Here is a 13,587-nt window from a genome sequence, read left to right as displayed (position 1 = left end):
AGCTTTTTATTATTTTTCCCGTCCACATTTTTTGCTCCATTTGTTCATCCCGCATATTTTATTTTGTGGAGTTAAAAGGGAAACTGTTGCAAGTTCACTGATTCTTTTTTTAATATTGTCTTATGGTTTGGTTACGTGTCCGAACGGGGGGGGGGTGGTCGGCAGGCATACACCCGTGCGAGGGGCAAAATTCCAATGATTAATCCCAGCAACACCAGATGCTAGCGAGTCAATGGCGACTGCTGTCAATAAGGTTCCGTTTCCCCCCCTTCTGATTTCCTGCTTGCTTCTTCTTCAAATCTCTCTTTAAGCCTCACTTGAGAGGCTTGTAGCGAGTAGTTCCGCTGGTCCTCCGGGCCAGCTTTGAGCTATATAGCTGCTGTAACAATGTGACTGGTTATTCCCAGCAGGGAGCTCTAACTCTATGGCAGGGGGATCGCAGGATCTTCTCCAGCCCAACAATCTGGCACTAAGTTGGTGTAAGTATGCCCTCTCCCATATCTGTGCTCTGACCACATTGCTGCCCTGCCCCCCCCTCATTCCTTTTTTCTTATTATTAAAGCACTGCACACTACACGGTGGAGATGAAAGTGTATATTACTTCATCCCACTTCAAAGTACAAGCAGATTATTAAATCAATGCTAATAACACCGATTACAATGAATGCAGCTCATGTATGTGTAACTTTTAATTATCTCCCCATTGAAAGCATACATGAGCCATCATGGCCGCGTTTCACTCATGTTCTTACAGTTGCCGCAGACTTTTAAATAGGCCAAATATGGCTTAAAGAGCAGCACGAGGGAGGACCAAGGTTTGCTCTGCCGAATGCGCTCCTTGGAATATAACAAGAAGGAGTCGCAAAAGGAATGCAGGCCGACTCGGGTTATTTCCTCTCAACGTCTCTGCGTGTGCGTCTGTTTTTTGGATGTGTCCAAACAGCGAGCGGCAACATCCCCGCCCTGCAGCGGGACAAGGACAACACCAACGTCAACGCGGACGTTCAGAAGCTCCAGCAGCAACTGCAGGACATCAAGGAACAGGTCTGCCGCATGAGCCGAATGATGGCGACCGTCGATAATATGGTATACAACCTTGAGCCGCTTTTTTTGGTTCCGTCCCCAGACCATGTGCCCCGTGTGTCTGGACCGGCTCAAGAACATGATCTTCATGTGCGGCCACGGTACCTGCCAGCTGTGCGGCGACCGCATGAGCGAGTGCCCCATCTGCCGCAAGGCCATCGAGCGCCGCATCCTCCTCTATTAGGCTCTCTGGCGTCAGACTCCCCCACCCCATCCCACCCCACCCCACCCACGCCCGCGAACGCACCACCAGCCACCAAAGCGTATCCCCTCAGCAGGCTTACTCTGTTACATAACATGGAGACATTTTTGAACGGATATCCTCATTATTCTGCCTTTTGGACCTCTCCGAGTTAAAAGGCTTGAATCTCGCCCGGGGAAGGACGGCGTACGAGCGCATGACTCTCGTTTGGTGTCAAGTGTTGCACCCCACAGAAAAGCCACATTTGATCCCTATTAGTGTGCAGGAAGAACCCTGCGTGGATTTTGAGTCCTTTGCTTTGGCAACTTTCATTTCATGGTTCTATGAGTATTTTTTTTTTGTAGGAGGACGAGAACCCGGGCGGTTCTGAAACGACAACGTGAGCGGTCAGCCTTCAGTTCTGTGAGGAGGACGCAGGTAGAATGACACCTTGTTGACTAGACATCCAAACATTCATTTGACACTTGGTTGCCATTTGCTTCCAAAATACAAGTGGTCTAGGGAGGGGGAGGGGGGGTGGGGGACAGCATAAGGTGCTCTTTGTCTTGTATGATTTTAATGTAAGTATGAATTTCAGCTCCAAAAGTCAGCATTTAATGAAATAGAGAACAATCTAATAGAACTCATAGGTGAGACTGTAGATAAATTATTTTGTATTGCTGCCCAAAAAGAAAAATAGGATTTCTAGGTGTCACTGCCTTTCTAATATGTAGCCTCAAATATTTTTTTTTTTTTTGCATCAGGCATACTGACATCTTTATATGTAATTTCTTGAAAGTGGAGGGGAATGCCATTTTTCACTGTTTCTAGTGCAGTGGTTCTTAACCTGGGTTCCAGCGAACCCTAGGGGTTCCCTGAGTCGGTCTCAGGGGTTCGGCAGCGCCTCCATTGGGGAGGTCCGAACACCAGAGTTCATGCATTGCGATCATGCTCGGCTCATTTTGTGCACCACTAAAAAACATTCATGTCTTGAATTTGAAAAAAATAATTTAATTTTTCACTAAAGAGGGGTTGGGTGAATGCACATATGAAACTGGTGGGGTTCGGTACCTCCAATAAGGTTAAGAACCACTGTTCTAGTGTCTTCTCATCAGCGTTTTATCTTTAGCTGGAAACTCATGAGTTTTTCCTTCAATGACAAGGCAACGGCAAACAGACAAACAAGCATCACTTTTTATTTTCCTGTTTTTTCACCGACGATGCCAAACTATGCTAGTGTTGTCTTACGTTGTCTAAAAAGCCAATTTTCTGTCGGAAACGTCTCGGTCGCATCTCCTTGGGCATGAATGTTTGACGTATGCAGTACGGCGTGTATCATGAAAATACTCCTTGATCTGTATGGCAAACAAGTGCTTTTTAAACAAACCACATAGATGAAATAAAAATCGCCAATGATGATGAATGGCTGCTATGTTTTGTTCCGCAGGTTTGCTAACCAATAACCACATCTTTGTTGTTGTTTTTTTTTTTTCCAAGCCCAGCTCAGATGGGGGGTAAAAAAAATAGGCTCTTGTTGCTTTTCCCCCGCTGTGCGGCGGGCGTCTGCCTCGCTCGCCGAGGAGCCGGCAGGCCGGAGATGGGGCGGGAGGTGCGGGCTAATTGAAAATGCTAACACCGTCAGAATGACTCCACACCACAGTGCCATGCATCACCCTATGCTAATGAAGGAGACAAAACGTTTACACCATTTAGCACATTTTTCAAGTATGCAGTCTCTGTCAGAGCTGAATGAGAACGAGTAAAAGCCATTGTTTCTTCAAGATTAAGTTCTCAATTGATTGGTGTTTTTTTTTTAAGGCACAATTTTGATCAGAGCTCATTTCAAAATGGGAAATGATCAAGATGTGACTCAATTGATAGCAAAATGGAAGCTTTGACAGTCCGTCACTCTGACTGCGGGCGGGGGGGTTGTCAGGGTGTCGGAGACGCCGCTATCTCCTCCCCGGGATGCGGCCCGATCCTGGGGAGAATCCCCAGGCCTGCCCTGCCGCTCGGACACGGCGTGCTCGCTGACTGGACCGCAGGGGTTGTTACTCCCACGCCGGGGGGTCAACTAATCCAAGGTGTGAGCCGAGCATGTGACAAATTGAACCCCTGAGGACTTGTGGAAAAGTCCTTGGAGCCAGCAAAAGTGTGATATTGCTTCAACTGCTTCGGTTCTTCTGTACCATTTGGACAAATAATGGAATTGCAATTCTCAATCTGTTTAGATATTATGGCATTTACATACACAAATGTTTTGCTCTTATAAATTAGGCTTATCCATTCGATTGTTTGCGCTGTTCACGTCCCAACAGGTAGGTTTTTCATGAAAGACTTTGGGTGTTGTCGTCACCCTTCTAATGATCTCTTTGTCGCAGGATGCTTCTGGTTGCACTCCATCACACCGCTTCACGATCAATTTTGAAGAGCAGCTTGGCTGTCACCTGAAAAGACGCAGAAGGTGCGTGCAAACAGGCTTTCACTTGCACTTTGAGCCTTCTTCACAAGGTGGCAGTGCATCCGCTTTGTGTTCATCTGAGTTTTGGGGTTAGGCCAGAAAAGGCTGAATGCCCCTAAATGTCTCATCTCAGCCATCAATCAATGCTTCTCTCCATCTTGTCCAAAGCTTTTTTTTTTTTTTTTGTCCATGTTGGTGCCATGTTGGAAGAATTGATCGTTGACTGTCTGAAGGTCCCTTTTGCTTTCTCATGTCACGCAGTTCACGACTGCTCACATTTATTGTCTACCTTTTTTTTTTATGGCCAACCTGAGCAAAGTTCAAGCTCTCGAAGGAGCCTTCTGGGTTCAAATGGGAACTTTTTGGACTTTGTTGCCAGTTGTTTGTACAAGTTGCTAAAAAAAAAAAGCCAGCCAGCCTCTCTCTCTTTTTTTTTTTTTACTGCATTAAAAAAAGGACACAAGTTGTTTAAGGCTCGCTGGCGGGTGGGTGGGTAGTTGGAGCTGAAAGCAGCAAAACCCCACCTATGGCTGTAAAGCCATAAAAAGTCCTCAAAAACATGCTGGCCCCCTGACGTTGCTGATTGCTTTATTGTATTGATCAGGGCAAAGTGTTAAAAGCAGTTCTCTTCCTATTTGTGCTATGATTAACAATGCCTGTACTTTAGCAATATTTTTTTTTTGTCACCCGACAAAGAAAGAGAAAAAAAGCCTCGTACAGTTTATCCAAACGCCTTGAGCCATTCGAGAGAATGGTGCCCATTGGGGATCCACGCTATTTATCAATGGAGTACGTTATATTTATGTCGGCGTGGCTTTTGACCCGTCAAGTAGGTGCCGTCCTTATCGTCGCCGTGCGATTGGAAGGCTGATGCTTTGCGAGCCACATTTACAGTGCAAATGTTATCGTTCCGATGACACTTTAAACAGCCTTTATCAATATATAGTCATTCAAGATTTATGAGCTTTGATAGATAAAAATAAAAAGAGAAATAAATAAGGATGATACAAGGGGGTCATTACATGTGTCTTGCTATGACATTTATTATTTCTCATACAACTTTTTGTAATGTATGATCTCAAAAGTGGTATACCAAGTACAATTTTTTTTTTTTTTTTTGGGCCAAACTGCGCTCCAGCTACAGTGTGAGCATGGCAGAACCTTATCAGGCAATTATCTTTAAAACAGCGGGTTATCATAATTGCTTACTTAATAATTCTATGAAACGGCAGAGGTGCAACCTTTGCCTGGCCAATAAAGTGCCAAGTGGACGTTTGATGCTGAGATAGCTTTTAAGAAGATAGCTTTTTACACTGCTTGAAATGTTGTGACCTATTAATTGCGTGAGCTCATTTGCATTCGAAATGTATCAAGTGCTCAAAACCAGAGACAACGGCTCCTTTATTTTAATAATCTTAACTCACTTGTCCATACTGTGTAACATTAGCACTAAATATCCAGTACTAGCCTTCCAAGAAGACTTTTCCAAATAATCCAAGCCGAGGGACGTGATGAGATTCACAGCGCAGTTAGCATGTGGAACAATGGTGTAGACGTACTTAATCAACGAGCGCAAACTTTTGTCACGTTTGAAGCCTCGGCTAAGCAAACAAAGTGATGACGTACTGCCGTCATGGCGCCTCAGCATTTGCCACTTTCAATGTTTTGGGGGCCTTTTAGGAGACTAGAGAAGGCACCTTCATCCATTTGCATTCTCGTGGCTAGCATGATTCCCCCCTCCGTCATTTTACTTTTCTATATCAGACAGATGCCAGATTATCAAATATTTGATTTTCACCATTGCGTGTCAGGGAAGTCTGATGACGCAGCTCCACAAGGTCAGTTCCCGCACAAACGTAATTTGTGCGATGATGGCGGGCCACGCCCTGAAGAGTTTCATAGAGGCGCCCTCCTTCCAATAATGTTTTTCTTTCCACCATTGGAAGAAATGAACACAATGTATCTGAAAACAAGTGTCAATCTGGCAGGTGGCCTCCACTGCTTAGCCACCCTAGCTGAGCTAGCTCCCAGGGATCTACTATACATTTTTGTTTTTAATGTTCTGAGAGAGAGAGACAAAGAGCCAGATCAATACTCCAGAGTCCATCACTGGCTCAGACCTTTTTTTTTTTTTTTTGTGTTTCTTTTTCCCCCCCCATTCCATTTGCAACTCAACGGGCTCAGAGTGACCCCTAGGGAAAAAAAAAAACGTTAATAGCTAACTTTATCTTTTTTTTTTTTTTTTTAAACAGCCAAGTGTTGTACCTTCAAATCAATACAGGATACACAAATCTCCCACGGCTCCATGTTCTTTCTCCTATATGCCTGAGAGCGAGCCCTCTTCGGACCACCTGCTTGCCTTTTTTGAAGGCCAGAACATGGAAAAAACAAGTGTTGCAAAAAAAAAAAAAAAAGATGTGTGCTTTTTTTTTTTTTTAAAACCAGTGGAGTGTCAAATTAGGACAGCTAGAAATACATTTTGTAATAAACCATGGCAACAGTAGCGCTCGCTGTCTGTTAGCATAGCTAACACCTGATTTAGAAAAACACTTAAATTGAAATGACATATTTTAAACAATTAAATTAAGTTTACTCATAGTTTAAGGTGGTGTCCAACTCAGTGACGTTACACGTCTACCATATGATCAGGGGTGTGTAGACTTTTTGGATCCACCGTATTTTAATTGCTATGCAAAGCAACTATGTAAGCCATGTTGTGTTATTTGGAAAAGATTCACTTTCTTATCACGTTTTCCCTCTCTTATCAGTGTTTATGCTAATAGGCTAAGCTAGCAAACCCCTCGCCGAATGGTGACATTTAGCAAACAGATATGAGAGTTTTCTCAACTGAACACACTCTAAAATTCTCACAGATGCTTTACTCAAAAACAAACCTGAGCGAGTCGTACTTTCACCTCTTAAAATGTAGGTAGCGGCAAGCGTGGATTCAAAATGGGATCTTTTGCCCTTATCTATGAAGTTGTGGAGCAACAAGTTGAAGGCCTCATCCTGGGAAAGAAGCATCTGTTGTTGCTTCCCTTGCAACGGGCGGTGGAAAAATCAAGCGAATATTTGCTTTCATTCCTCCTCCGTGCATCCAAGACACTGGCTTGATATGCGTCTGATAGCGCAAGACCTTGTAGCCGAGAAGCACAGCCACTGTTGGGCAGATAAAGCAGGCGCAGCTGACGTTGAGAGAGAGGAACATCCATTTAGGTTGAAAACAAGCCCACGCGCCCCCTCACATCCCCCCGTCATCAGATAATCGCCGAGGCTAATCTCCTGAGGTCGACCTGTCCGTCGGGTTCTGGAGACGGATGACGTGAGGCTCGTGATAGGCTGACTCCAGAGGGAGCAGGAACTTGGGGGTGGGGGGTTAGACGGGTTAGATCAGGCAGGGAGGCGTTTGGAGGTGGGAAAGGTCTCCTGATGAGCTTAGAGACACCTCTCGGCTGGAGATTGTTGCACGACTGACAACGTTTGCTTAACACCAACCTCACGGAAGCCCCATGGGGGTGTGGGTGGACCTGTTGGCCTTGAGGTGTGTGCTGGTGGGAGACACTCGCAAAGGCAACGGCATTTTTTGTAATTAACTTTGCTAGTGTTAACGAGACTTTTATTGTTCAAACGACGATGTGTACGTGAACTGGGTTGGTTGTCATTGTCGCGCTAAAACTTTCTTCTCACTCCAACTCACCTTTTGATTCATTTGCTTCCCCTCACGTTGTAAATGATTCATTGGAGTTGCAGCCATTTATTTGACTTGAATGGGACTGGATGGCAAAAACACGCCTTTATATATTTTTCTCTTCATGTAATTGCTGCAAACATCTTTGCATTTCTCTTGGGTAGTTTTAGCTGGACTTCTCACATAATAATTATTATTATTATTGATTGGATTTTAGCAATATTTAATGCATGGAAATATACAACTTGTATTTAATCCCCAAACATTTGTATTTGATACAAAACATCTTTTTAAATGTAGGTACATATATTTCATATTATCTCTTTTATAATTTATTCATTTAATTTGCATTTGTTAGATTTTTAAAAAATATTTTTAATGGATTACATTTAATCTATGTAATGTATATTTGTATTTAAATTATGATATTTACCTGGCTTATATTTTTGAACCATGCATTTGTAATCAGTGGTGTAAATTAGTCAATAATCAATAAAACATTTAGTTTTTAGTTAATTAAGACATTAAGAATTACATAAATCAGGTTGGTCTTTTATTTCAGCCCAAATGTATTTTCAGTCTTCAGATAATCTTTGAAATCATTTAATTAAAAAAAACAAAAAAAAACAATATACTTGTATGTTGGTCCCCCTTCCTGGATTGTTGTACCTATTTACACATTCGGGTTTTGCTTGCACCTGAGCGAGCCGGCCTATCAGTATGACTCTAATGTGTCAACAAATCGGCAGTGGATAGTCGCTTGTTTAATGTAAGCACCTTATCAATTTTTACAAGATGACTGGCCTGGAGTGTTTCCCTTCTGTGCCGGCCGGCCGGCTAGCCGGCTACCGCACATCGCATCGCATGGCATCCTACTCCAACAGGGGATTTATCAAGCTGGCATCCGCTTCAGCAGATAGCATAGTGACAACACTTATCTCCTCATATTCTCTTATCAAAAAACTATTCAAGTGCAGAAAGACATATTAGCACACTTTTTTTTTTTTGCCCTCCCTGCCCAAGTGCTCTCGTCCCTCAGTCTGCTCAGATTTATTTGCACTGCGCACACACAAAGTCATGCGCATGTCTGGAAATGTCCTGGTGTCATTCATCAAGTGCCACTGGACTTTCATACTTCCTGCAAAACACAAAAACAAAACAGGCAGAAAGCACAACTTCACCGAACAGGTCGTCATTAAGGTCATTCTGACCTATTGGTGCAGAATGGGTTGCCTCCCACCCCCCTGCAGGTCTCAGGTGGAACTACGCCAAACAAACCAATGCTCTATTGTTCACTTGGAATTTTATTTCATAAAGAGTAGCACATATTTTCCGACATTCAGCTCTGCTGGCATGCCGACTGAGGTCGGGTCATGTGACCGCAGCGTGCCCGATGAGTTCTGTGAGTGTTTGCTGTGCGGGGGAAAAAAAAGAGGGGTGGGTATAGGGGGCGGCGTGCAGGTGCTCGTAGGGGGTGGGGGGCATGGCGTCTCGGGGCCACGTTAACCATTAACCATCATATAACGCTGTTACTCATTACCGCCTGCTGCTCTTGAGACTCCCTGTGACCTTAGTCCCAGGTAGGAATACCGCCAGGTGTGTGTGTCTTGCACGCCCATAATGAGCCGAGTTGGAACGCAGCCCTCTATAGATCATAACTCCCTCCCTCCCTCCTCCTCTTCTCCCATGCAGGCTTTTCAACATCCTTCGTGTTGACCTTCATCCTCCAGGCTGTAAAATGCTGAAGATGCTTGCCACACACGCACTTGTATTTGCTTACAGTCCAGCCAGGCTCAAAGGTGAGGAGACACATGCGCTGTTTGTTATTCACTGGAGGGTCAAAACTCTTTTAGTATCAAGTGGAACCCCAGAAGCAAAGTGTAGGATAGGCACTAGGCCCTTAATAAAAATCCATATATAATTGACGCTCATTATGAATGGTTTTTTTTTTCAATTCAGTAATAAATTCAAATAAACCACCAATTTGCATTTTCCACAAAAATTAGGACTCGCCCGCAAGATAATCAGCTTCTCGCCATGATTTGTCGTCACCGCCATTATCGCTTGCGTGGATAGCAGCAGAAAAGCGAGGCTGCCATTCTACATTGACGCACACAAGGTTGTGCTTGAGCAGACCTCTAAACATGGAGCCCGCTTTATCTACCAAAACAAAAGGATGAGGATCAGCATGTTCCACTTTTCAAGAGTAGGAGAAAAGAATTAAGTTGTGATATTATGGGGGGGTTGAGAAGAAAAGGGGCGTATATTTTTTATGAAATACTGTAGTACAAGAACTGAGTTGAAATATGTAATTAAAAAAAAAAGGAATTACGAATAAATAAAGTACTGATTAGTGAGGTCCTAATTGCAAGGGGGAAAAGTTATTCATTATCTAGAATAAAGTCAAACTGTTCCAATTTTATTGGTAATAAGATGAAAAATATGACATCTTTCCCGTTTCCCGACTGCCTCGAACGCAGCATCCTGGTATTATTTCTACTTATGCAACTTTTTCGTTCTTGTCAAATAATCAGTGTGGACGTGACTTTGGCTTTCTGAAGGAAAGTGGACAAAAATGGCATCTTTTGTACTAGTGACAAAAAAAAGGCTCTAAAAGTTTAATGTTGTGCTACGTGCTGCTGATGGTGCTGATATATCTGCTCCCATTTGTGTGTGTTACATAGCCGCACAAAGTCAACACACACACACACACACGACAGGCTGCTACTGGGACATTTTGGAGTCCGAGTCAGCATGGCGTCAAGTGAGCAGAGGTGCTTATTTTGAAGTCTAACAAAGGCCACGCAAAGCATTGTGTGTAGTGTGTGTTGCCAGACCTTCATTCCCTCGTTCAGAGTGCAAATCTTATCATCACTCTTATTTGTTCCCCCACTAGCATTTGAACACCTGAAAAAAAAAAGAACAGTTTGACGTAAGGGCCCTCAAGGCTAACGTTAACCAAAGGCAACCTTTCTTTAATATTTGGAGGCGCCGACAGCATATTTTAGGTGGGAGGCAGTGCCCATGCAGGGCCCCCCCATAGATCCGCCAGTGAAGTGAATACATTTTAATCCGAAAAGAAAACATACTAAGATTGAAGTTGTAATATTGCTAGACAAATATTGAAATATCCGACGTTGTGTTGCATGCAGTCGTCAGGCTGTCCCTAATAAAATGAGCTTTATCCTCATGTCGTATAACACTAGCCCAATTATTTCATGATTGCACATCCTCCTCTCACCTCTCATGCCGACTTTGGCAACTCCACAAGGTCAACCAGCTGCACACACACGCACACACACACACACACACACACACACACACACGCACACACGCACACACACACTCACTGTCACCCCTGCCAAAGCGCATATAAGTGTTGTGCTATCAGTGATGTGTGTGTGTACGTGCGTGTGCATATGTGCGTCGGTGTAGTCCAAGGCTGCTTTTTGTCAGTGTGTCGCTCCACCATCTGCAGCCCACTGACGGGAAAGTCACACAGCGTCGGTGGCGGCGACCTTCTATTCTCAGACAAAACACACCACACACTCACCGTGCAGGATGGAGACTCTGGGATGGAAAAAATAACTTTCACACACACACTTGTGAGTGTAAGCTTGTGTTATGCTTTTTTTCTACACTTTAAAGCGAACAACTTGATAATTGTGATATTATTACTGTCATTTTTTTTTTTTTTTGTATTTCTGCTGTGCTGTTTGTGGCGGAGGTGATGTGTTGAATTGTCCGTGTCCATCTTATCTTCTTCTAATGGCTTTTTTGGAAGCCTCAGCTTCAAATGGGTGATGGATGGACCCTCTTATCTGGCTGCCGCTTCTTCCCAGGCGGTGTGCTTTTTTTTTTTTTTTTTTTTTTTTTTTTTTTTTTAGCCTAAATGTGTGTGAGCCTACTTTTTGGAAGTATTTCAGTGGTACAATTGGGGAAGTCATTGATTACTTCCAGGAGTCTTTCGGTGGCGTCAGACAAACACTTGGTCCTGCTATGCAACCGTACGCAACATTCAATCTTCATGCGATGCCTCCAAGGAGCTTGTTTGGACCTCCTTGAGCGCCGCTGATACGACGATAATGCCGACTCGTCATTAGAACAACATTAGAGCTTTGCGTTAAGCGAAAGGGTCAAAACGGGCTGGTGTCAGGCTGATATGACATCATGGCAACGTGCGATAAACAACAGAAGTGTATTAACGGCGGGAAGGTGAACCGACGCCAGTGAATGAGGCTGCCAACGACATGCCAAAGGTTGCGTTTACACCTGTTCTTTAATCATCTACCAGAGTGGGAACGCCGGCCGAAGGCCTCCCACAATCCTCTGCTGCGTGAAGGCCGAGAGGGCTCGGTGCCGCACCTATACGTGAACATGTCGGTTTTTAAATGCTGCTGTTAATGCTGCGCCCATAAAATAAAAGAACAAAAAATTCCCTCGGCCATGAAGAGGGGGTGGTATAGAGGGGACACAAACAGGAAATGGAAGACGCAGGTGAACAATTGTAACTGTCAACTGTTGCGTTTGAGTTCACATGTATCGTAGTTTTCCAAATATAAACCACAATTTAAAAAAAATCATTTGTATTTATAATCCACAAAATTGGTTAAAAAATTAGAAAAATAAAACAAATATTGAGAGTAACAATGATAATAGGATATATGTATATTATATATATATATATTATACATATAATCATATTTTATTTCATATTTTAACATTTTTATATCATATTTATATATATATACTTTTCTACAATTTAAGAATAAATGTTATTTGTTTTCAATAAATACTTTCAATAGAGTATTCAAAATTTTACAGCTAAACATACATTGCTTTATTTTCATCATAACATTTTTGGTAATTACAACATTATGCATTGAACTAATAAATGCAAGGCAGACACTGTGACTATAAACACAATTATGAACATTTAATATACAGGATTATTGTCTCATGCCCCCTCCCCCTAAAAAATAAAAATAGGACGCAAAATACAGCTCCACTCGTCAGGAAGACTAGTAAATGTGTGCGAGCTCGAAGCTCGTTAATCCTCCTAATGTGGAGATTGGGAATAGACAATCTCACATTGAAGAGGAGACAAAACACCCGCCATCGTCCATAACAATAAGATAACGGTCCGATAATCAGAACATAACAATCGTCATCATAATCATCCGGAATCTTACACGCACAGAGGAGATAATGATGATCGTGTCAGTGCACTTGAAGTGCATGGTTACTGGGGGAAAAAGAAGATACATTTAAAAAGAGAAATACACAAATCTGATCAAGCAACAACACATCTTTGAGTCAGGGCTACAGACAGACATGCTATTTCAAATTCCAAACTACTATAATAATTTATTTGTCATTTGAAATGATTCATTTTGAAACATTTTGTTTTTCAGGTGTCTTCTTCAGACCGTGGAGGCGAGTACAGGTGTGTGTGCGCGCGCGCGCGTGCGTGAGAATATGATCTGATTGATTACGGTGACGTTGCGTGGAGTCAAGGGCGCCGTGTGGTCGCCCCACGTGTCACACGGCAGCTTGAAAAAAAAAAAAAAAAAAAACACCAGCACCTCATTCATCAAGTGTGCTGCTGTTTTTAACACGCGCGCGCGCACGCACGCAGATGTATAAATAAAGCTCGGTTTTGTGTTGGGTCAGTGTGTGTGTGTGTGTGTGGGGGGGGGGGGTCTTGTAGATACCTAATATTACGGATGCCATCACGTGTGAAAATGGTAATACAATTACAAGTGAAGAATCAACACACACACTCACTCACTCACTCACTCACTCACACTGCTTAATGAGTGTCTTGATTCAGTTTGACACTTTTGTGCGTGTGTATCGTTTGATCATCTCAATGTTGATTGGTACTTGCGCGCATGTGTGAAGAAGCCCCTCGCTCCCTTGCTCCCTCACTCGTTAAATAAACGAATTAAGATGGGTGACGGCAATGGGTTTATTGATCAGCTTGAATGCAATCAACAAAGAGCAGCACCGGAAAAGTTGTCATTTTATTAGAAACGTTCAAATAAATGTGACCGATGTGGTTATTGATACCTTTTGTTGCATACAGTTGAGTGATAAGCATACAGAGGAAAAGCGTGACTTGCCTGCATATTCCACGAATGATTCGATTCCGTTTGTTTGCGAGCAATAAAC

General features: G+C 43.1%; 1 protein-coding gene and 1 long non-coding RNA gene across 8 annotated transcripts in view; one reads left to right on the top strand and one right to left on the bottom strand.

Moving 5' to 3' along the window:
- The window catches only part of mib1 (MIB E3 ubiquitin protein ligase 1), a 28,471-nt gene extending 25,784 nt beyond the window's left edge, over positions 1-2,687 (top strand). For 4 of the 7 annotated variants that reach the window (XM_049747690.1, XM_049747691.2, XM_049747692.2 and 1 more), the window contains 3 exons: positions 408-479; positions 944-1,044; positions 1,127-2,687. In XM_049747690.1, coding sequence (XP_049603647.1) covers positions 408-479; positions 944-1,044; positions 1,127-1,267 — 314 coding nt within the window. In that variant the 3' untranslated portion in view covers positions 1,268-2,687. The remainder of the gene's footprint in view (positions 1-407; positions 480-943; positions 1,045-1,126) is intronic. The other 3 variants (XM_049747693.2, XM_049747689.2, XM_049747694.2) reach the window with 2 other exon arrangements.
- Positions 2,688-5,852: 3,165 nt separating this feature from the next.
- On the bottom strand, positions 5,853-7,181 carry LOC125985291 (uncharacterized). Its single transcript, XR_007487280.2, has 3 exons — positions 6,620-7,181; positions 5,991-6,084; positions 5,853-5,917 (listed from the first exon to the last, which is right to left on the bottom strand). It is a non-coding gene; the product is annotated as an uncharacterized lncRNA (long non-coding RNA).
- Between the last annotated feature and the right edge of the window lie 6,406 nt (positions 7,182-13,587).

Source organism: Syngnathus scovelli, chromosome 17, assembly GCF_024217435.2.
Source record: "Syngnathus scovelli strain Florida chromosome 17, RoL_Ssco_1.2, whole genome shotgun sequence".
NCBI classification, from domain to species: Eukaryota; Metazoa; Chordata; class Actinopteri; order Syngnathiformes; family Syngnathidae; genus Syngnathus; species Syngnathus scovelli.
Note: the sequence above shows the minus strand (reverse complement) of the source record. Positions and strands in the feature narration are given on the sequence as shown.